This window comes from Jaculus jaculus, chromosome 2 (assembly GCF_020740685.1).
Source record: "Jaculus jaculus isolate mJacJac1 chromosome 2, mJacJac1.mat.Y.cur, whole genome shotgun sequence".
Taxonomy (NCBI): Eukaryota; Metazoa; Chordata; class Mammalia; order Rodentia; family Dipodidae; genus Jaculus; species Jaculus jaculus.
This window is the reverse complement of record NC_059103.1, coordinates 170,811,912-170,833,196: the sequence shown is the minus strand read 5'-3', so window position 1 is coordinate 170,833,196 and position 21,285 is coordinate 170,811,912. Positions and strand designations below refer to the sequence as shown.

General features: G+C 42.8%; 1 protein-coding gene across 1 annotated transcript in view; it reads right to left on the bottom strand.

Annotated features, from left to right (window-relative positions):
- Nucleotides 1-395: 395 nt before the first annotated feature.
- The window catches only part of Spag1 (sperm associated antigen 1), a 74,323-nt gene continuing 53,433 nt past the window's right edge, over nucleotides 396-21,285 (bottom strand). Inside the window, exons 14-19 of the mRNA XM_045143391.1 lie at nucleotides 17,734-17,900; nucleotides 12,386-12,518; nucleotides 7,964-8,090; nucleotides 4,324-4,482; nucleotides 1,436-1,804; nucleotides 396-1,340 (exon numbers count right to left, since the gene is read on the bottom strand). Of these exons, the coding sequence (XP_044999326.1) occupies nucleotides 1,209-1,340; nucleotides 1,436-1,804; nucleotides 4,324-4,482; nucleotides 7,964-8,090; nucleotides 12,386-12,518; nucleotides 17,734-17,900 (1,087 nt within the window). The 3' untranslated portion in view covers nucleotides 396-1,208. The remainder of the gene's footprint in view (nucleotides 1,341-1,435; nucleotides 1,805-4,323; nucleotides 4,483-7,963; nucleotides 8,091-12,385; nucleotides 12,519-17,733; nucleotides 17,901-21,285) is intronic.

Below are 21,285 nucleotides of genomic sequence, written 5' to 3'. Positions count from 1 at the left end.
AGTTTGTTTGTAGTGGCTGGAGGCTCTAGCATGCCCAGTCTCTGTCTCTCTCTCTCCCTCTCCAGTAAATAAATAAAAATGATAAATAGGGCTGGAGAGATGACTTAGCAATTAAGGCCCTTGCCTATGAAGCCTAAGGACCTAGGTTTAATTCCTCACTCACATAAGCCAGATGCATAAGGTGGCACATGCATCTGGAGTTAGTTTGCAGTGGCTAGAGGCCCTGGCATGCCCATTCTCTCTCTGCCTTTCTCTTAAATAAAAAAATGTTAAAGATTAAATAATAGTGAATATGGAAATAATGAAAGTGGTATTAATTTTTCATCTTAACTACTAAATGAAGATGTACTCCAAAGAATTGACTATATAAGACTACAGAAATAACAGTACACTGATCAAGACCTAAATATTTTATTGTATAAGAAATACCTCTCTAATCCAGTCAATGCAGGAGCTCAAGACTTCCTTTCTCTCTTACATTAAAGGAATAGGTAAGTAGTTGTGAGAGCAGAAAACAAAAAAATTAAATGGGGTCACTTAAAGGTCTGGGAAAACATGGGAATGACAATTCAAATATAAATGCAGGCTGGGCTTATTTATGTTTATTGCTGATAAGCAATATAAGGGAAAGTCACATTTTAAACTGTAGTAAAAAAGTAGAAATTTTTGGCAATTTTTGTTGGCAATGTAATATTAGAAAGTTCTACATGACTCTAAGAAATAATTATTTCATAGATTTTCAGTGTAGTATTTCAATCTGTCAGCCACTAGTATAAATGGGTTTTATGCATATCTTTGTAGGCTATAAGGTGATATGATAATCACCATTAATGACTTTCACTTTCAAAAAAGAACTAAAGAAATTCATTTCTTTCAAACTTAAAAGTACTCCACAGCTCAAAGAAATGTCATTTAACTTAAGTGAGTTATTAAAAGAAAATGTACTATAAATTAAAATATATTTTAACAAGTTCCAAATATACTTATTAAATATAAAGATGTTGGCTCTGGTACATAAGAAAATATTTACAACTAATAAAAGCAGATTGTAGAATACACATGCTCTGTATACAAAAATAGATGTATTATAGTCCAGGCCAAAGGCTCTCTTCTAAGCCAGGTTTTATCCATGCAGCTTTATTATGATGCCACCATTGGTGTTACTGGAACTGATGCATGCATGGAAGAAATCTAACGGTAATCTTGTGTTAAAGCTCATACTGTCTTCTGAGGGCTTCTATGTCTTCTAAAGTAAAATGATTGGTTTGTGTGTCAGAAAGAACATCAAATAGCTGTCCAATTTGCTCCTTTTGGTCTTTGTTAAGTAGTGTCAACATCATCTGAAAAAAGGAAAAGAAGTCATTAGCTTAAGTAACATTCTGAAGTTATAAAATCCTTAAAAACACCACTCTCGGTAAAATTTTTTGCTGCCTACCTTAAAGCGCTCTGCTTTACTCAGATACAAAAGATGCTCGTATACTAAGGAGCAGTCCTTGTCAACAAGATAGTTTTTCAGAGACTGGATGAGGAGGAGGAGTGTGTCCCCTTCAAGCTTGTTACTTAACAATATTGGCAGATCTTTTGGTTCGGTGATGGCTAAAAGGTGTGCACAGGCCTCTTCATCTTTCCTGGTACTGACTGCATTTATGACCTGGCCGAATTCGTAGGCGTTACTAGGCTTGGAGATCTGCAGTTTTTCAGAGTGTTCTGTCAACCCACTGCTTTCATCCCCGTTCCCAGAAGCCTGGCAGTTAGCAGAGACCTCGGAGGTTCTTTCCGGCTCCTCTTCATTGCCTTCAGTCACCTGCACAAAGAAAAAGCATTGTGACGGTACCACACACATATCTCAAGTGTGAACTGAAAACCACAAGCAGTATTCCAGGAGTCACGTTCTAAGTGAAAATCCAATTTGTAATAAATATTGAGGTCTATTCTATTCCTAGCCTGTAAGAATACAAGTATCCTTAAATTAAAAAAAAAAAAAAGTCTTGTTGCCTGTGTGGACAGAGTACTTGTAGTCATACATGTTCTGTGGTGTGCCATGTGCATAGTATGTACGTGTGTGCAGATGTGAGAACACGGGATGTTCTTTATCGCTTGTCTGCATTGTCTCTTACAGTCACCAACCCTGAGCTGCTGCTTTTGGTCAGACTGGCTGACCAGTAGGCCCTCCTACCACTCCCTCCCCCAGATTACCCACCCCCCAGCACACGCATAGGACATTTGACCATACCCAGCAAGACATTTTTCTTAAAAATAACAAAACTCGGGCTGGAGAGATGGCTTAGCGGTTAAGCACTTGCCTGTGAAGCCTAAGGACCCCGGCTCGAGGCTCGGTTCCCCAGGTCCCACGTTAGCCAGATGCACAAGGGGGCGCACGCGTCTGGAGTTCGTTTGCAGAGGCTGGAAGCCCTGGCGCGCCCATTCTCTCTCTCTCCCTCTATCTGTCTTTCTCTCTGTGTCTGTCGCTCTCAAATAAATAAATTAAAAAATTAAAAAAAATTTTTAAAAATAACAAAACTCTGGCTGGAGACAGGGCTCAGTGGTTAAAGGCACTTGCTTGCAAAGCATAATGGCCCAGGTTCAATTCTCCAGTACCTAAGTAAAGCCAGATGTACTAAGTGGCACATGCATCTGGAGTTTGTTTACAATAGCAGGAAGCTCTGGCACACCCATTCTCTCTTTCTTTCTCCCCCTCTCCCTGCTTGCAAATAAATATTGTTTTTAAAAAGGGGGGGAGGGCTGGAGAGTTGGCTCAGCCTGCTTACAAAGCCTTACAACCTGGGTTCAATTCCCTAGTACCCAAATAAAGCCAGATGTCCCAAGTAGTAGCACATGTCCCTGCAGTTCATTTGTAGTGGCTAGAGGCTCTGGCACACCCATATTCATCCTCATTTTCTCTCCCCCTCTCTCTCCTTGCAAATTATTTTCCTTGCTTGGGCTGGGCATGGGCTAGGCATGGGCTGGAGAGATGGCTTAACAGTTAAGGTGCTTGCTTGCAAAGCCCAAGGACCCAGGTTTGGCTCTCCAGGTCCCACATAAGCCAGATGCACAAGGTGGCACATGTGTCTAGAGTTTGTTTGCAATGGCTAGAGGCCCTGGCATGCCCATTCTCTCCCTCTATCTCTAATAAATAATAAAAATTAAAATAAGCTAAAAGAAAAAAATGATATTTTTTTAAAACGCTGGGTGTAGTGGTATACACCTTTAATCCTAGCATAAAGAGGCAAAAGTAGGAGGATGGCTGTGAGTTCAAGGCCTGCCCGAGACTACATAGTGAGTTCCAGGTCAGTCTGGGCTAGAGACAGACCCTGCCTCAAAAAAAAAAAAAAAAAAGCTTGCCAGGTGTGGTGGCACATGCCTTTGAGCGCAGCACTTGGGAGGCAGAGGTAGGATTGCTGTGGGTCAGCCTGGGCTAGAGTGAGACCCTACCTCAAAAACAAATAAAACCTCCCCCCAAACTCCTCTGTATTGGAAACATGTTCTGGGGAATTTTGATTAACAGAATGTTACACAAACTGATGACCTATATCACTTTTTTTCTTTTTCACGATATATTTTATATTTACTTATGTTTAACACAGAAGCAAGCTTAGATTTTTAAATTATCTTAAAACAATATTTTTCCTGCTTAACAGGGAAAAAAAGCCATAGTTCCCCTAACCTACTACCTTTTAGTAGAAATGTAAGGACATAAACAGGAGGAATGAACAAGAATTTGTGTCCCAATAGTCTTCATTGATGGCAAAGAAAAACAGTTGTGTGGCCAGGAATCAATGGTAGGTGGGACAATGAGATAGTGCAATATCTCTGGCAAGCCTATCTTACTTCGGAGTGTTAGAAAAGGGATGAGTCAACCTGGAAAATCTCCACAGGGTGTGGCTTGCAGGGCTCCTGAAGATGGACAAGTTTACCCTGAGGCAAACCCTGATGGCGTAAGCTGCAGCAGCACCCGTCACAGGCCAGGGAGTGGTGGCAAAGGAAACAAGAACTCCAGTAACTCAGAGTCACCATCCAGGACCCTGCTAAATACAGCAGCTAATTATGCCAGTGGAGACTTTTTCATTGATCATTAAAATAAATTCCTGTAGAACTTGCCAGGCATGGTGGCGCACGCCTTTAATCCCAGCACTTAGGAGGCAGAGGTGGTAGGATTGCTGTGAGTTCAAGGCCAGCCTCAGAATACATAGTGAATTCCAGGTCAGCCTGGGCCACAGTGAGACCCTACCTCAAAAAACCAGAAAAAAAAAAAAATCTGTAGAGCTCATAGGAATATAACCTTAAATTTGTTATAAAATTCTTCCAAAGATGAAATAAAATTACCTCTTGGATTTCAATTTTCTTCCTCTTTCCTTTGCCAAGTGAGGCTGTGTTATCATTCTTAAGGAAGCTAGTAACCTCGTCCAGTTCCATCTTTGCTTCAACAATATTTGGATCCAGAAGAAGGACTTTATTGAGGTCACTTAAGCTTTGCTGATAATTCTGAGAAGTAAGTAAAAGGGGTAAAAAAATTCATCAATAAAAGACAGCCTTGAGTAGTTAGCGTGGGTGAGAAAGTGAGTCATGTCGAGGGTACACACAGAGTTTCCACTCGTTAAAGGGTGGGTACAGCTAAAACAATCCATAATAGCATGAACTTCTGCTATTAAAAACAGCACAGAATCTGGAATTAGTAAGCCAAGTTCTAGCATATGTCACCACAACCCCATCCCCATTCTTAGCAACAGTAGGAACTTGCCTGCTGAATGAATAAACCAAAGATTGAACTCATATTAGTCAATATTGATGCTGCTGTTCCAGCTACTGAGGCAGGAGGATGGCTTGAGCCCAGAAGTTTAAGACCAGCTGGGCAACAAAACAAGATTTAACTTTAAATTTCTCATCCTTTTTAATTATTTGTTTTTATTGAAGAGAGAAATGGCATGACAGGGCCTCAGCCACTGCAATCGAATGCCAGACGTTTGCGCCACCTAGTGAGCATGTGCAACCTTGCACCTACCTCACCTTCGTGTGTCTGGCTTATGTGGGATCTGGAGAGAGACTGAACATGGGTCCTTAAGACTTCACAGGCAAGCCGGGCGTGGTGGCGCACGCCTTTAATCCCAGCACTCGGGAGGCAGAGGTAGGAGGATCACCAAGAGTTCAAGGCCACCCTGAGACTCCATGGCGAATTCCAGGTCAGCCTGAGCCAGAGTGAGACCCTACCTCAAAAAAAAAAAAAAAAAAAAAAGAAGACGACTTCACAGGCAAGCATCTTAATCAAAAGCCATATCTCCAGCCCTATGTAAATATTTTTAATTTTTAGTTTATTTATTTGCAAAGACAAAATGGGCATGCCAGGCTTCTAGCCATTGCAAATGAACTCCAGAACTCCAGATGTATGCACCACTTTGTGCATCTGTCTTTATGTAGGTACTGCAGAATCAAACCAGGGTCATTAAGCTTTGCAGGCAAGTGCCTTAACTGCTGAACCATCTCTCCAGCCCTAAATTTATCATCTTTTAAAATACAATGAAAACCTAGCTTTCTTAAGGCTATATATACCAAGGAATAAATGAGTGGTTTAAACTCATAAAGGGCTAATACATTGGTAGTTGTGGTCTAACAGTCTTGTTCCATTAAATTCTTTGAAATTGTTTACTGGTAAATATAGGCTAGCATTGTGGCTGGAGAGGTTCAAAGAGGCAGCCAAGAGTCTGAGCAAAGAATGTATGAGTCATGCAGATCTATCATTCACCCAACACAGCTCAGGGTGGAGTCAGCTTTGAAGGACACTCTTGAATTCACTGTGCTATAAACCACCCAGGAAATCTTTACCCGGGGTTCACACAAGAGTGCGCTGCTACAGAAGGGGGCGGGGCCACGCGGACGCAGACTAAACGCACGCAGCTGCAGGGTCCCTCGGGCAGGAAGTGCAAGCCCAGCCCTACCACAGCCTGTGCGGATAGGTGAAGGGCCTGATCGTCTACACACAGAGATAGCTCTCACCTGATACACACTTAACACAAGGCTCTGCTTCCTCCCAGCAAAGTCTAGCTAGTTCCCCTTTGTGAAAGGCTCATTCGCCATGTGTCAAAACTACCTCCCTTACCCTGACACACACACACACACACACACCCTATATGCTCCATTATCACACCATCCCTTAGCCATCCCAGAGGTCTGCAGGCACCTACCATTCCTTCCCTAAGGCATTTTACTGCTGTGTCCTTCAACTTTACCACCAAACAACCTTGTATTAACTCCTGGTACAGTTTGAATCTGCCCCTGCCCAGTTCATATATTGAAGTTGTAACCCACAAAACAGGGAGAAGATGGCATCTCTGCCCAAGGACAAAGGCAGGCCCAGGAGAAGCCACCCTCGCCCTGCCCTCAGGTATGTAGCCTCCAGAAACATGAGGAGATACATGTCTTGTTTAAGCCGCCTGTCTCTGCATCTGTTACAGCAGCTTTAGCAGACTAAAACTCTCTTTCCTGAGCACTGCCTTCCTCCAGCTCAAGTTGGTGGCCCCTCACTTCTACTCCTCTCTGTCCTGCCTTCCATGTTGTCCCCAGATCTGAGCCTACCCACCCCCCTTTGGTGGCTCCCTCACCTCCAGGATCAACTCTAGCCTCCTCAGTTTGGCCTACTAGGCCCCTCATGATGTGACCATCTCTCTGTTCCCCATTCTTCCCCCACCCACACATACCCAGCACATTGTCTCCCTCCAGCTGTACAAAAACAAAGCAGCCCCAGCTGGAAACAACCCAAGTGTCACAACTGCTGACTATATAATCAAACTGGTTTGTACACAAAGCTCAGTGATTAAAAAGCCATTCCCCATGCTGCCAATATGAACCTCAGGGTGTCGGACTAGAAGAGCTGAGTGGAATGCTCTACAGTGATGCCAGAGAACAGCAGCAAAATCTCCACAGCTAAACAAAGCCCAGACACAGAAAGCTGCCCTCAGTGCAGGCAGAGGAAAGACCCAAAAGGCATCATCTAACCTCCACACACAAACACATGCACACACACACACAACTTGGCATATCTGCACATACATGAGCACATTAAAAAAAACTGTAAAAATATTTCCATGCAGAAGAATCTACATAATTATACAGTCTGGCCAGGTGGTGTGGCACACACCTTTAATCCCAGCACTCGGGAGGCAGAGGTAGGAGGATCATTGTGAGTTTGAGGCCAGCCTGAGACTACAGAGTGAATTCCAGGTCAGCCTGGGCTAGAGTAAGAAAGACCCTACCTCGAAAAATCAAAACCAAACAAATTATACAGTCTAATAATTACACAGTACCTTCTTTCTTCAAAATAATGGTGTGATTTTCTTAAGAGAAGAATGCCATTCTATAGTCTTAGTGTTGACCATCAGCTAAGCTAGCTTAAGGCCTAACTCATTCTAAGCTTCCAAAACTCTGCGGTGACTCTACCATCTTCCATTGGTGACCCACATGCCATTCCAATGCTTTCCCACCTTATCTCCAGCCCCAATCTTTGTTGGGGAACCAGTGGCATTGCTCATGACTTTCAACAATCCACTGACAAACTTATGCCTGATAGTGAGCCCATTCTAACTGGTGCTCCTTAGAAAAGTAGAGCTGGAAGGAATCTTTGAAATTACGTGGTCCAGAGGGCTGGGGAGATGGTGCAGTGATTAAAGGCCCTTGCTTCTGAAGCCTGCCAGCCCAGGGTTCAATTCCCCAGCCATCCACATAATGCCAGCTAGGCACTTGTCACAGCAAGAGACCCTGATGTGCCCATACACACACACTCATGTACAAATAATAAATACATAAAACATTATAGTGGAATTGGAAGTCTATGTGAAGATTTAAGAAGATGTTAGTATGGTACTAGATATCCCAGATAACCTAATTCCCATTCCAAGATCCCAAGATTATGTTCAGGAAGCCACTGAATTTGTTCAGAGCTGAAATTTACATGCACATGTGCAGCTGTCCTCACCTTGAGTCCTTTATGAGCGAGCGCCCGTCTATAGCATGCTTTCACATTCCCTCCGTCTATCTGCAGGGCCTGGTCACAGTCCTGCTTTGCCTCTTCAAACTGGCACAGCTTCAGGTAGCAGAGAGCCCTGGAGCAATGCAAGGACAGGTATGAGGAAAAATCACAATTGCATGCCTGTCCCTTTAGATGGCTAGTAAAGTCATAAACAGTTCAGTAAGTCCATTTCTATGTCACGGCTACCTCAATTGGAATCTTAACATTTAGTTACAGTCACAGAACATGGAACTCCCCTTTCTGGGTGAAATTACAGCCTTGGGAAGGTAACTGCAAACAAAATACTGCCTGGCCCTCAAGAAGAATACATTCTGGTGAGAACAGATAGCTAAAATGAGCAGATCCACTCAGCCTGTACTCGGGGACATGCTTGGGAGCACATGGCTGAAACCCACCAGAGTTTGTGGGGCAGAAGTTCTATCTAGGCAGAGCAGTCAAGAAGAATTCCTGGAAGATGTACTGATTAAGCTGAAGCCAAAGCCAGAAGTAGGAAGAGAAGGATCTGCTGCCAAGGCACTGGGCTGTGAGTTAAGGGACAGGCCAAGGGCACAGCCTCGGTACAGACTTAGGGAGAAAGCTTGGAGCTCTTCATAAACATGGCCAGAGTGGAGGGATGAGGCTGGAAGAGACATGATCTCTAGATCATGAAAAGCCTGGCAAAGGGGGTGAGCCTGATCCTGAGCCTAGCAGAAGTCCACTGAGAGGTTTTTAACAGGGGTGACATGGTCACTATGTTTTAATTTCTTTTAGTTTTGGGGTTCGTGAGGTAGGGTCTCACTCTAGTCCAGAACTCACAGTGATCGTCCTACTTTTACCTCCTGAGGGCTGGGATTAAAGGTGTGTGCCACCACACCCAGTGGTCACCATGTTTTAGAACAATAACTCTAGGGCTGAAGAGATGGCTTAGTGGTTAAAGCATTTGCCTGAAAAGCCAAAGGACCTTGGTTCAATTCCCCAGGACCCACATAAGCCAGATGCACAAGGTGATACATGTGTCTGGAATTCATTTGTAGTGGCTGGAGACCCTGGTGTGCCCTTTCTCTTTGTCTCTCTCCTTTCTCTCAAGTAAACAAATAAAAATAAAATATTAAAAACAAAAAGAAAGATCACTCTAGCTATAACTTGGAGAGTGAGACAAGAGTGAACAAGAGTAACTCAGACCCAGAAAGCCAAGAACCGCATGTTCTCTCTCATATGTGGATCCTAGCTACAGATGATTGGACTTCTGTGTGAGTAGGAAGAAAACTCAGTAGCAAAGCCCAGTAAGCTAGAAAAGAGATATAAAAGGAAGAAGAAGGGAGGGGGGTGCTCAATAGAATGGTATTGTATGTATGTAAGTAGAAGAATAGATCAATGGTGGTGAAAGGGCCAAAAGTAAGGTCAGGGGAGGAGATTAAGTAAAGGAAAGGTAGAGAGAGAGCTAATCTAAGAGGATATAAATCACTCATATAGAAACGTACTTTTTTGGACAATGGAACACTCAAGAGCCATAGATTGTTGCTAGAAAATTTTCAGTGCCAGGGATGGGATACCTTCTAGTGAGTTGTTGGCCAGGGAGATCCCTGATGCCCCCCCAAACATTATAGGCCTTTGCCAAGGCCCTTGGATTCCCACCAAGAATAGATGGTAAGACCCTATTGCTGACGACTCCACATACATGGGCTGCAAGGCCACTGAGAAATCCTGCTGGAACTGAGCTGATAACCTCCTCCATGTAGACCAGCTGACAGAAAGCTGGAAGAAGCCATTATGCATGCAGCTCAATGGGAGAAAGAAATCACCAGTGAAGATACTCAACAGTAGACACTTCAAGCTTTAAATTTGATGAGCCAGGCCAAATGAGCCAACGGGTGCAATAGTGGCAGGTCTGTCATGGTGGAAACCAACTACCCTCTAATTGGACTAGAGACCCGCCCCATGGGAGGGAATACATCCCTGATACTGAAAACTTAAGACAGGTAATCATGAGCCCTAGGGGTGTAACGTCTGCTGCTGTCTGGCTACGTGTATATACTATGCTCATCAAACTGCCCAGTAAACACTTCTCTTAATGTTCATACCCATCTATTAATGCTACTCTCACTTTTGGTTAGAGAACCTCATCTTTTCAGATGGTGGTGACCTTGGAATGACTCAGAAGGCACCATGGTGCTGAAAACAAGTGACAGAAGAGTGCTCAGCACTGCAATATCTGCATCACACCTTCCAAGGCTCAGGGTCTATTGCAGAAGAGGTGGCAGAAAGAATATAAGAGCCAAAGGAGGGGTAGGACTCCTTACAATGTGCTCCCCCCAGACACAAAATGGCTTGGCTATCCATGACCTCACAGTGCCTGACCCTACTTACACAAGACCATCATAATAGGAGGAAAAGATCATGATATCAAAATAAAAGAGAGACTGATTGAGAGGGGGAGGGCATATGATGGAGAGTGGAGTTTCAAAGGGGAAAGTGGGGGAAGGGAGGGCATTACCATGGGATTGTTTTATAATCATGGAAGATGTTAATAAAAAAAATTTTTTTGAAGAAAAAAAAGAGAACAAGAACGACAGGGATGTAGAGGGTTGCAGACGTCTCAGAGAAGACAGCAGTGGCCCACAGCAGGGGAGCAGTCTCAGAAAAGAGGTAGTTAGAGGTAGGCCCACTCAAGGTGGCCGACTGCCTGTGACACAAAGGCCACAGATGATCAGTAGCCCTGATGCAGAAACAGGGATGGCAGGGGGCTGGAGGGGCCTAGAGTTCAGAGATCTGGAGACACAATGACAAGATGTAAGTGAGGCTGGATAAGGGAGGGACAAGCTGGCCTCAAGGACTTATAGTGAATAAGGATGGAGACCTCCTGAGCCCCCAGACACCAGAGGAAGACGAGCCTTCAGGAGGAAGAGGAAGAACCAGTGATGAGCTTCCTGCCACTGCAGCCAAGGGGTGAGATGAAGGGACTCCATGGAAATCCTAGTGGCCACTGACGCCCCTTGCTGCACAGGTAGAAGAGCAGAAAAACACCGCCTGGATTCAGTGATATTTTAAAAATTTTGTATTTATTTGACAGAGAAAGAAGGAGAGAAGACGTGCCAAGGCCTCCAGCCACTGCAAATGAACTCCAGACATGCTCATCTGGCTAACATGGGTCCTGGGGAATCAAACCTAAGTCCTTTGGCTTTGCAGGCAAACGCCTTAACTGCTAAGCCATCCCTCTAGCCACTAAGGGCATTTTTTGACCAAAAGGTTGACTTTAGAATAAAAGGCTTATAAAAACATGGTAAAAGGCTAACCTAGTGAAGAATTACCTAAAGAGCTAGAATAATACTTGGAACCGATCCTTTATTTTTCCTGTCACTACAGACCCTATATTCCTTAAAAATTCACCAATGCTGCTGGAAAGAAGTGACAGGAGTGCTCAGCACTGCAATATCTCTATCACACCTTCCAAGGCTCAGGGTCCATTGCGGAAGAGGTGGCGGAAAGAATGTAAGGGCCAAAGGAAGGGTAGGACTCCTTACAACGTGCTCCTCCAGACACAAAATGGCCTGGATATCCATGACCTGGATATCACAGTGCCTGGTACTATCTACAAAAGACCCTCATAATAGGAGGAAAAGATCATGACATCAAAATAAAAGAGACTGATTGAAAAAAAAATCCACCAATGCCCACATGTGATAAAGACAGCAAGCACACGGGAGCAGCAATTTATTAAGATTGTATTTGTGAGAGAGAGAGAGAGACAGGCAGTGAGTGGCAGGGCCTCTCGATGCTATAAATGAACTCCAGATGCATGCACCTCTTTGAGAATCTGGCTTTATGGGGGCGGGACACTGGGGAGCTGAACCTGGGCGGGTAAGATTTGTAAGCAAGTGTCTTTAAACAAGGAGCCATCTCCCCAGCCTGGGAGCATTTTAGAACAATGGGCCCATTCCTGCTGGACGCTATAAAAGACACTGGTCTCTTCCCTCAACACGACAGTCAGAAGAAAAAAGGCATTGTTCCATGAGACAGTGTTCTGAAAGGCCTCTGCCTCTTGTCCCTCCCACACTGGATGGCACCTGGGCCCAGCTGCAGCCAGGCCAGGCAGCCAGGAAGGTGGGAGCAGTGCCAGCCCCATCAGTAAGGGTGGCCCAGGGGAACCTGGCATCACAAACACCAGACCTTCATCCCTCCTACTCCTCACATTTCTAATCCCTTCCCAACTCCTACAACTGACTTCTTTCGGAAACATTCACTTAAGACAACTTGCCATAGAAATTTCTAGAACCACAAGAGAAAAATCTGGCAACTAATTAATTTGATTAGTAGAGTAGATTAATTTATCAAAATATTTTAAAATAAAAGCATCACCATAAGACATACACAATGCTACAAAGAACTTGCCTGTTTGTGTAGATGGCACACTCCTTGTTGTTAATCTTTAAGCATTCACTGTATTTACCAACAGCGTCTTCATAGTTCTTGTCCTTTACATACTGATTTCCTGCTTCCTTAAGGATCTGAAACATTTTTTCATCTATGGGAACCAAAAAAAAGAAAAATAGGGAGAAAAAATATTCATGTAAATACCTCAACAAAATCTTAAGAACTAGTCATGAATCCCATGTTAAAAATTAACTTGATCACATACCATATAGAGCTAGTCTAAATGGAACTTAACTTTTTCTAGATTTCTAATTTATTGTTTTAAAATTATTTTTATTTATTTATTTATTGGACAGAGAAAGAGGGAGAGAGAGAAAGAGAATGGGCAAGTCAGGGCCTCTAGCTACTGCAAACAAACTCCAGATGCATGTGTGCATCTAGCTAACGTGGATCCTGGGGAATCAAACCAGGGTCCTTTGGTTTTGCAGGAAAACGCCTTAACCACTAAGCCATCCCTCCAGCCCTATTTTGTTTTGTCCTTTTTCCCCCCCAGAAGTAGGGTCTCATTCTGGGCCAGGCTGACCTGGAATTAACTTTGTAGTCTCAGGGTGGCCTCGAACTCATGGCAATCCTCCTACCTCAACCCCCAGCCCCGAGTACTGGGATTAAAGGTGTGCATCACCACACTGGGCGGAATTTAACTTTTTATACAGATTAAAAAGATGACTTAGTTATATATAACAATAATTATGATGCTATTATTTTCAAATTAGAAAACGAAATACAAGTAATCCTGCCATGTTATCCATGGTGGCATCTCTTCTGTGCTGTACTGGAGTTCTGGAGGCACAAACAGAGGCGAGAACCACACGAGAGGCGGAGAAAGTCAAGCTCCAGCGGAGCACATTGAACTAGATGAAAGAGACTCGAGATTGCTCATGGGAGCCTGCAAGCCTCACCACATTTCCTGTAGCCTCAATGCGTGTGCTGCAGCCTCCTCATTCAGCACGTGGACAACACTGGGTACTTGAGACTTTTTGTTAAGCTCTAGCTATGACAAAATCAGCCTATGAAACAGGGATACAAATATCATCGTGAGCTAGACATGGTGGTGCCTGCCTATAATCCCAACACCTCATAAGTAGGAATTCAAGGTTATTCTTGTCTACATAGCCTCAAAAAAAAAAAAAAAAAATCAGCCGGGTATGGTGGCACACGCCTTTAATCCCAGCACTCAGGAGGCAGAGGTAGGAGGATCGCCATGAGTTCAAGGCCACCCTGAGACTACAGAGTTAATTCCAGGTCAGCCTGGACCAGAGTGAGACCCTACCTCGAAAAACCAAAAAGAAAAAAAAAAAAAATCAGAGAACAAGTTACTTAGTGTTTGATGCAGTAACTATTTTATAAGCAATAACAACCCTCTTAAAGCCTGAAATGATATCTACCCAGCACTCCAAATTTCCTGCTATATATTTATATATTATTTTTCTGAGATACAATCTCATGTCTATTAATTTTTCTTTTTCGGTATTTCGAGGTAGGGTCTCACTGTAGCCCAGGCCAACCTGGAATTCACTATGTAGTCTCAGGGTGGACTTGAACTCATGACTATCCTCCTATCTCTGCCTCCCAAGTGCTGGGATTAAAGGCGTGCACCACCACACCCAGCTCATGTCCATTATTTAAAATATACCTGTTTTATTCCCTTAGCTTTGCCACATACTTCATGGAATAGAGAGCTTATTTTCTCTTTTAATCATATGCCAGCTTAACATTAATAGGCCACTATCATGCAGCACACATGCGAAGTATGTTAGATATACAGTTCCATTTACTTCTGAGAACCATCTCATGAGATCGCTTCCCCCGTCCACACGGTGTGATGTGGGAGGCGTACATCAACTTTGGGAGAACAAGGACTCAGCCCAGGTCTGACACAGGCTCTGTGCTCTGCTTTAAGCTGGGAATGTGCCCCTCGGAGGAGATGAGTGTAGGCCCCTGTTACAGTTACTTTCTCATTGCTGGACCAACTCCTGACCAGAAGCAACATATGAGAGGATTACAGAATCCAGGGGAAACACCATCAATGACAGAAGAAGCTGGCTCACTTCCACAGATCATAGCACAGAGAGACACCACCAAACAGGCAGCAAATATGAATAGCCAGAGCTCAAGCTGGCTCTTTACACACCCAAATAGAGCTAGACTTACGACCCTCCCTGTGACACCTCCCTCCAGCAGGCTGCTGGAGACTTAAATTACAAGTTTAATCAAAACTACCTCGGGAGGGCTGGAGGGATAGCTGAGCGGTTAAGCGCTTGCCTGTGAAGCTTAAGGACCCTGGTTGGAGGCTTGATTCCCCAGGACCTACATTAGCCAGATGCATAAGGGGGCGCATGCGTCTGGAGTTCGTTTGCAGTGGCTGGAAGCCCTGGCGTGCCCATTCTTTCTCTCTATGTGCCTCTTTGTCTGTTGCTCTCAAATAAATAAAAATAAACAACAAAAAAATACCTCAGGAGCTAGAGAGATGGCTCAAGAGTGAAGGCCCCTGCCTGCCAAGCCTAATGACTCAGGTTTGATCCTCCAGTATCCACATAAAGCCAGAAGTGCAAGGTGGCACAAGCTTCTAGAGTTCGTTTGCAGTGATGGAAGGCATTGGTACATCCATTCTCTCTCTCTGCCTTTCTCTCTCCATATAAATAAATATATATTTTTAAACTCCTTTGTGGGGCTGGAGAGATGGCTCAGTAGTTAAAGGTGCCCAATTGCAAAGTCTAACAGCCTGGGTTTGATTCCCCAGCACCTACATAATGCCAGATACACACAGTGGCCCATGTGTCTGGAGTTCATTTGCAGTGGCTGGAGGCCCTGGCACGCTATGGTGGTTTGAATAGATGGCCCCCAATATATTCAGTTTTTTATTTTTTGCATTTGCCACCTGGCAGGAGGCAATGTCACTGGGTGGATCTTTAGGTGTGGTGGTGGATTTCAGATTTCAATCTAAAGATATGCAAAGTGTACCTAGCTGGAGTTCCTGAAGTGTGCTGTGCTGTGTGGCTTTTTGGCTTTTGGTTTGCTTCTCTCTGTCTGCTTGGGCCTGTGAAGGCAGGCCAGCTTCTTCTGCCATTTGTGGAACTTCCCCTGGATCTGTAAGCTTCAATAAATATCCTCCGTAACTGTGCCTGGTCTGGAAGTGAATCTCAGTGAACCTGAAGCTGTTTGCTACAGAACTTGGTACCAGGAGTGGGGTGAGATGAACCTGACCATGTGGATGTTGATCTTTTGGAACCTTTGTTTTGGAGGAAGAGGCATGGACTTGGTGCTTGCAACTGAAGATGTCTTCTGGAGTGGTAAGCTGAGTTTTATGGACTATTCTGATGCAAGTCTGAGAATGCCAAGTGCAGACAGCACTGAATTTCAAGGCTTGGCTTATAAGCTTTCTAAGGGGAAGGAAAGAATGCAGAGGAATTTGTCAGAACTGGGCTACTGGCATAAGGGCTGGCTGTGTTCTGCTGCTGAGTTTGATCAAGGTTAAATTTGTAATGGACTGATGTTCTTGGCTGAAGATATTGGACTGAGAGATTTAAGATTTTAAGCTGGAAAACCTCAAGCAAGTTAAAATTACAGGCACTGAGACTGATTTTAGGTTACTGAATCTGCTACTGTCAAACACATTAGCAATCTTAAAGGAAGATGGTCCAATTGCTTTACTATGGAAAGGATGCCTGGGGAAAGACTATCATAGAAATGCAAACACTTTTGGAAAGAGTTAACTGGAGAAGGAACTAGCTTTTCAAGGCTATGCTTTGTTTTGTCCCTGAATTAAGAATATGGCTGTGAGGCCGAGCGTGGTGGCACATGCCTTTAATCCCAGCACTCGGGAGGCAGAGGTAGGAGGTTCGCCAAGAGTTTGAGGCCACCCTGAGACTACAGAGTGAATTCCAGGTCAGCCTGAGCTAGAGTGAGACCCTACCTCGAAAAACAAAAAAACAAAACAAAAAAAAAAAAAAAGAATATGGCTGTGTCCTGCACAACTGGTATTGGTTTCAGAAGCAAGAAAAATGTATGGAGTGCTCATGAATTGCAGTTCCAGGAGCAGCTGCTGAGATGCAGCATGAGGTAGGGCATAATGCCCTGATAGGCTGAAAGAGCCTTTGGAAGATGGATCGTGGTTTGCATGATGACCTCAAGATGTTTGGATATACAAGGACTGTGCAAGGGCTTCCATAGAGTGCACTGTTGGCCTGACATGGAAGTGTTCCCCAGCTACTCTGTCCAGCTGGACAGGCAGAACTGGAAAATCTGGAGACGGTCAGTCTCTGGTTGTATTGGATTTGAACTGAAGAAGTTTGATGTTTGTTTGATGGTGGTTGAGTTTGCATTGTTTTAGTCTCTCCTTGCAATGCCTTATACCAGTTGAAAATGTTTACTCTGTGCCTTTGTATGTTAGAAATGTTTAACTTGTTTGATTTTACAGGTCTTAATATCTTAAATTGGCCAAGACTGTGGGGACTTTTGAAATTGAGCTGAGTACAATTTACAATGTGTGATGGTTATAAATCTATTGGGGGCCAGGGGCAGAATGTGGTGGTTTGAATAGAATAGATGGCCCTTAATATATTCAGTTGTTTGTTTGTAGTTTGCATCTGTAGCCACCTGGCTGGAGGCAGTATCACTGGGTGGATCTTAAGGTGCAGTGGTGGGTTTCAGATTTCAATCTAAAGATATGCAAAGGGTGCCTAGCTGGAGTTCCTGAAGTATGCTGTGCTGTGTGGCTTTAAGCTTGTACTTCTCTCTCTGCTTGGTCCTGTGAAGGCAGGCCAGCTTCTTCTGCCATTTGTGGAACTTCCCCTGGCTATGTAAGCTTCAATAAATATCCCTTCCTCCATAACTGTGCCTGGTCTGAAAGTTCATCTCAGTGAACCTGAAGCTGTCTGCTACACACGCCCATGCGCTTCTTTGCTCTCTCACTTGCTCTCTCTCATCTGCCTCTTTTTCTCTATCTCTATAACAAACACATACATAAAAATATTTTAAAAAACACCTCAGGGGACTGGGGAGATTACTCAGCGGTTAAAGGTTAAGGTGGTTAAAGCCTGCTGGGCCATATTTAATGTCCCAGTACCCACATAAAGCTACATGCACAAAGTGATTCGTGTATCTGGAGTGTTGTCTGTAGGAGCAAGTGGCCTGGCATGCCCATATATTCTCATTCATCCTTCCTCCCTCCCTCCCTCCTTCCCTCTCTCTTTCTCTCCCCTCTCCTACTCTCTGCTTACAAATAAATAAATAATTTTTAAAAACATCTCAGGCACTCAGGCAAAGGGAGAAACATATCCACATTGAAACCACCACAGTCCTCACACCTGTGATGCTGGGCAGGCGACCGCTGCCAGAATCTGTCTCTTGGTCTGCAGTCCTCTCTGCTGCGGGACACCAAGTTCCCAATGGCTTGGAAGTGGGCACCACAGGGATGGGGGAGAGTTTCTCCCGCCAAGTTGGTCCATCCAGCTCCATTAAGATTTTTGTTATCCTAAAGAAAAAATGCTTTATCTATTGATCATGGAATTGGCATTTTATCTTATACTGATAATGAACTGGAATAAATGGAAAAGCAAGCACTACTATGGTATTCACCAAAAAGAATAGGAAATTTCAAAAATGGGTATTTTATATTAAGAGTAAGCTTGACATATGTGTACCTAAGTATAGTGTCAGGTGAAAAATAGATCATTGTAAACTTTCTGTCCACATGTTATCAGAAGACTTTTAAAAGTTATTATTAGTGATGTAATTCAGACCATTTTCTTCCTCCCTCCCACCATGTTTTTCTTTTTTGAGACAGGGTCTCACTATTCAGAATCAGCAATCCTTCTACCTCAGCTTCCACAGTTCTAGAACTAAAGACATGCACCATTATACCTAGTTTTGATATGTGATCCTTCTGCCTCAGCCTTCTAAGAGGTTGGAATTATAGCCATGCACCACCAGGCACAGCTTGATCATTTTCTAATCAAGAGGAAAAAAATAAGACTTTCATATTGTTTAAAAATTTCAATACATACACAATAAATTTTTAATTTTTGAAAAAGTGAAATAAAATTTTTAAAAAATTTAGGACTAGAAGAAGTTTTCTCCATAATATGTGTCAGTTACTAAAAATGACCATGTGTCACTCCTGAGAATAATCAGAAGTCCTTTGAAAGTGCTTTGTACAAACTGTACCCTACAGTGGTTGAAGATGGGTATATAAGGCTGGTGCTAACACTGAGGTAGGCCAGCTTCCATATGAAATGCTGCTTCTTAAAGCATTACATATGTTAAAGATCATCTTACCTTATACTTTTGCACTTCTATAAGTTAGCCGCTTATTTTCTCCCCAAATGAATACAGATGGGAAGCAGAATACTGGAATCTAATAGTAAGGCCCTTATCCTCATAGTCATCATAAAATTCAGATTAACATCCTTGCCTATCACTTTTCTAGAATTTTAAATATATAGAAAGTCAAACTTAGACTTCAAAACAAATTGAATTATGTCTTGGGGAGCAATATGTGGTTTAAAAAAAAAAAAAGATGTTTACAGGATGGAGAGATGGATTAGGGGTTAAGGCACTTGCTTGGGAAGCCTAGGAACACATTTGAATCTCTAGGTCCCACATAGCCAGACGCAAAGTGATGTAAGTGTGCAACATTGCACATGTTCCCAAGGGCGAGGACACGTTTGGAGTACACTCACAGTGGCTGAAAGGCCCTGGCATACCCATCCTCTCTCTCCTTTTTCTCTTTCTCTCAAATATAAAATAGTAATAATAATTTTTTAAAAGATGCTTTTCAAGATTGAGATGGCTAACTGGTAGAATACATTCAAGTTATTTATGTCTATAATCCCATGTACTTTTGTGTGAAAATTTTTATATTTACAAATATATACATATAATTTTCCTGTAATATCCTAAGCAGAAAATTTGGGCTGAGGCTCAGCGATTCTAAAGGCACTTGCTTGTAAAGCCTGAAGGCCTGGGTTGGCCTGGAGTCAATTACCAAGTACCCACATAAAGCCAGGTGCTCAAAGAGGTGCATACACATGAAGTTCATGTGACAAGTAACAAGAGGCCTTGACACACTCATTCATTCTCTCTCTTTCTCTGCTCACAAATAAAAATAACTGTATAGAGAAATTTCAATAGATGTTTCTGGTTATAATGAATAAATCTTATTATTTTGGTAAAAAAGACAAATTTGTAAATTAATGTGCAATTAGCCAGGTATAATGGTGCATGTCTTTAGTTCTAGAACTGTGGAAGCTGAGGTAGAAGGATTGCTGTGAGTTTGATGCCAGCTTGGGGCTACAGAGTGAGTCACCCTGGGCTAGAGTGAGACCCTGTCTCAAAAAGAAAAAAAAAAAGAAAGAAAGAAAGGAAGAAAGAAAGAAGAAAGGAAATTAATGTATAATTATCCACAATTGCAGAAGAAAAAAGATTTTTGGGGAAAAAAGTATTTTTAAGTAAAACTTGTATTACCAGTAAAGAGGAAGGAAGAAGCAGCGGAAAAGAGATGGTGATTGCCAGGGAGTAAGTAAGCATATGTAGAGAAATTAACATAGTGAGTTTCCTAGAGAGGAAGAGAGGAATATGGTTAATGGAAGACAAAAACAAAGTAAGCACAGATGTTTAAATTAAAAAAAATAATAAACTTCTGGTGCCTAATTTTACATAATGAACTGGAATAAATGGAAAAGCATGCATACCTATGGGATTCACCAAAAGTAATAAGAAGTTTTAAAAATAGACATTTTAGGGCTGGAGAGATGGCTTAGCAGTTAAGCGCTTGCCTGTGAAGCCTATGGACCCCGGTTCGAGGCTCGATTCCCCAGGACCCACGTTAACCAGATGCACAAGGGGGCGCACGCGTCTGGAGTTTGTTAGCAGTAGCATGCCCTGGCATGCCCATTCTCTCTCTCTCTCTCTGTGTCTCTGTGTCTCTTTCTCTCTCTGTCACACTCAAATAAACAAATAAAAATGAACAAAAAAAAATTTTTTTTAAATAGACATTTTATATTAAAAAATACATGGCAAAACCAAAGCCACCTCATCTTTTGTATAAAAATGATAGACAAGAAACATTGAGTTGAAGAGACTTGAGTCTTAAAAGTCAGCTGGTTTGAAACAACATTCTTGGGTATACATGCCAAAAAGTTAAACACAGAAATTGCCATGTGACCCAGAAATTCTATTCCTATGGATATATCGAAGGAATTAAACACAGGTAAGTAAACAAAAACTTATAGATGAATGCTGTAAGCAGCACTATTTATAATAATGAAAAGGTAACCGGGCATAGTGGTGCACGCCTTTAATCCCTGAAGAGGCAGAGGTAGGAGGATCACCATGAGTTCGAGGCCACCCTGAGACTACACAGTGAATTCCAGGTCAGCCTACGCTAGAGTGAGACCCTACCTCAAAATAACAAAACAAAAAAATAAAATAAAATGATGATGAAAAAGTAGAAATAACCTAAGTGTCCACCAACTGATGAATGGCTAAACAAAACATGATATATGCATCATACAAGGAATAGGACATCTGCTATGAAATGGCTTACCAACACATGCTATATCATGGGTAAACTGTGAAAGCATCATGCTGAGGGAAAGAAGTCAAACACTCAAAAAAAAAAAAAAAATCACATAGTCTATGATTCTATCTACATGAAATATCCAAAAGAGAGAAATCTACAAAGATAGACAGTAGACTGGTTGTTGCCTTTAACTGGGGAAAGGGAGAATGGGGAGTGTCTGCTTCATGGGTATAGAATTTCCTTTAGGTGTGAAGAATATGTGTTGGAACAAGAAAAAAGTGATGGTTGGACAACCCTGTGAGTTTGTTGAATGTTACTTTTAGAAGAGTTGGGGCCC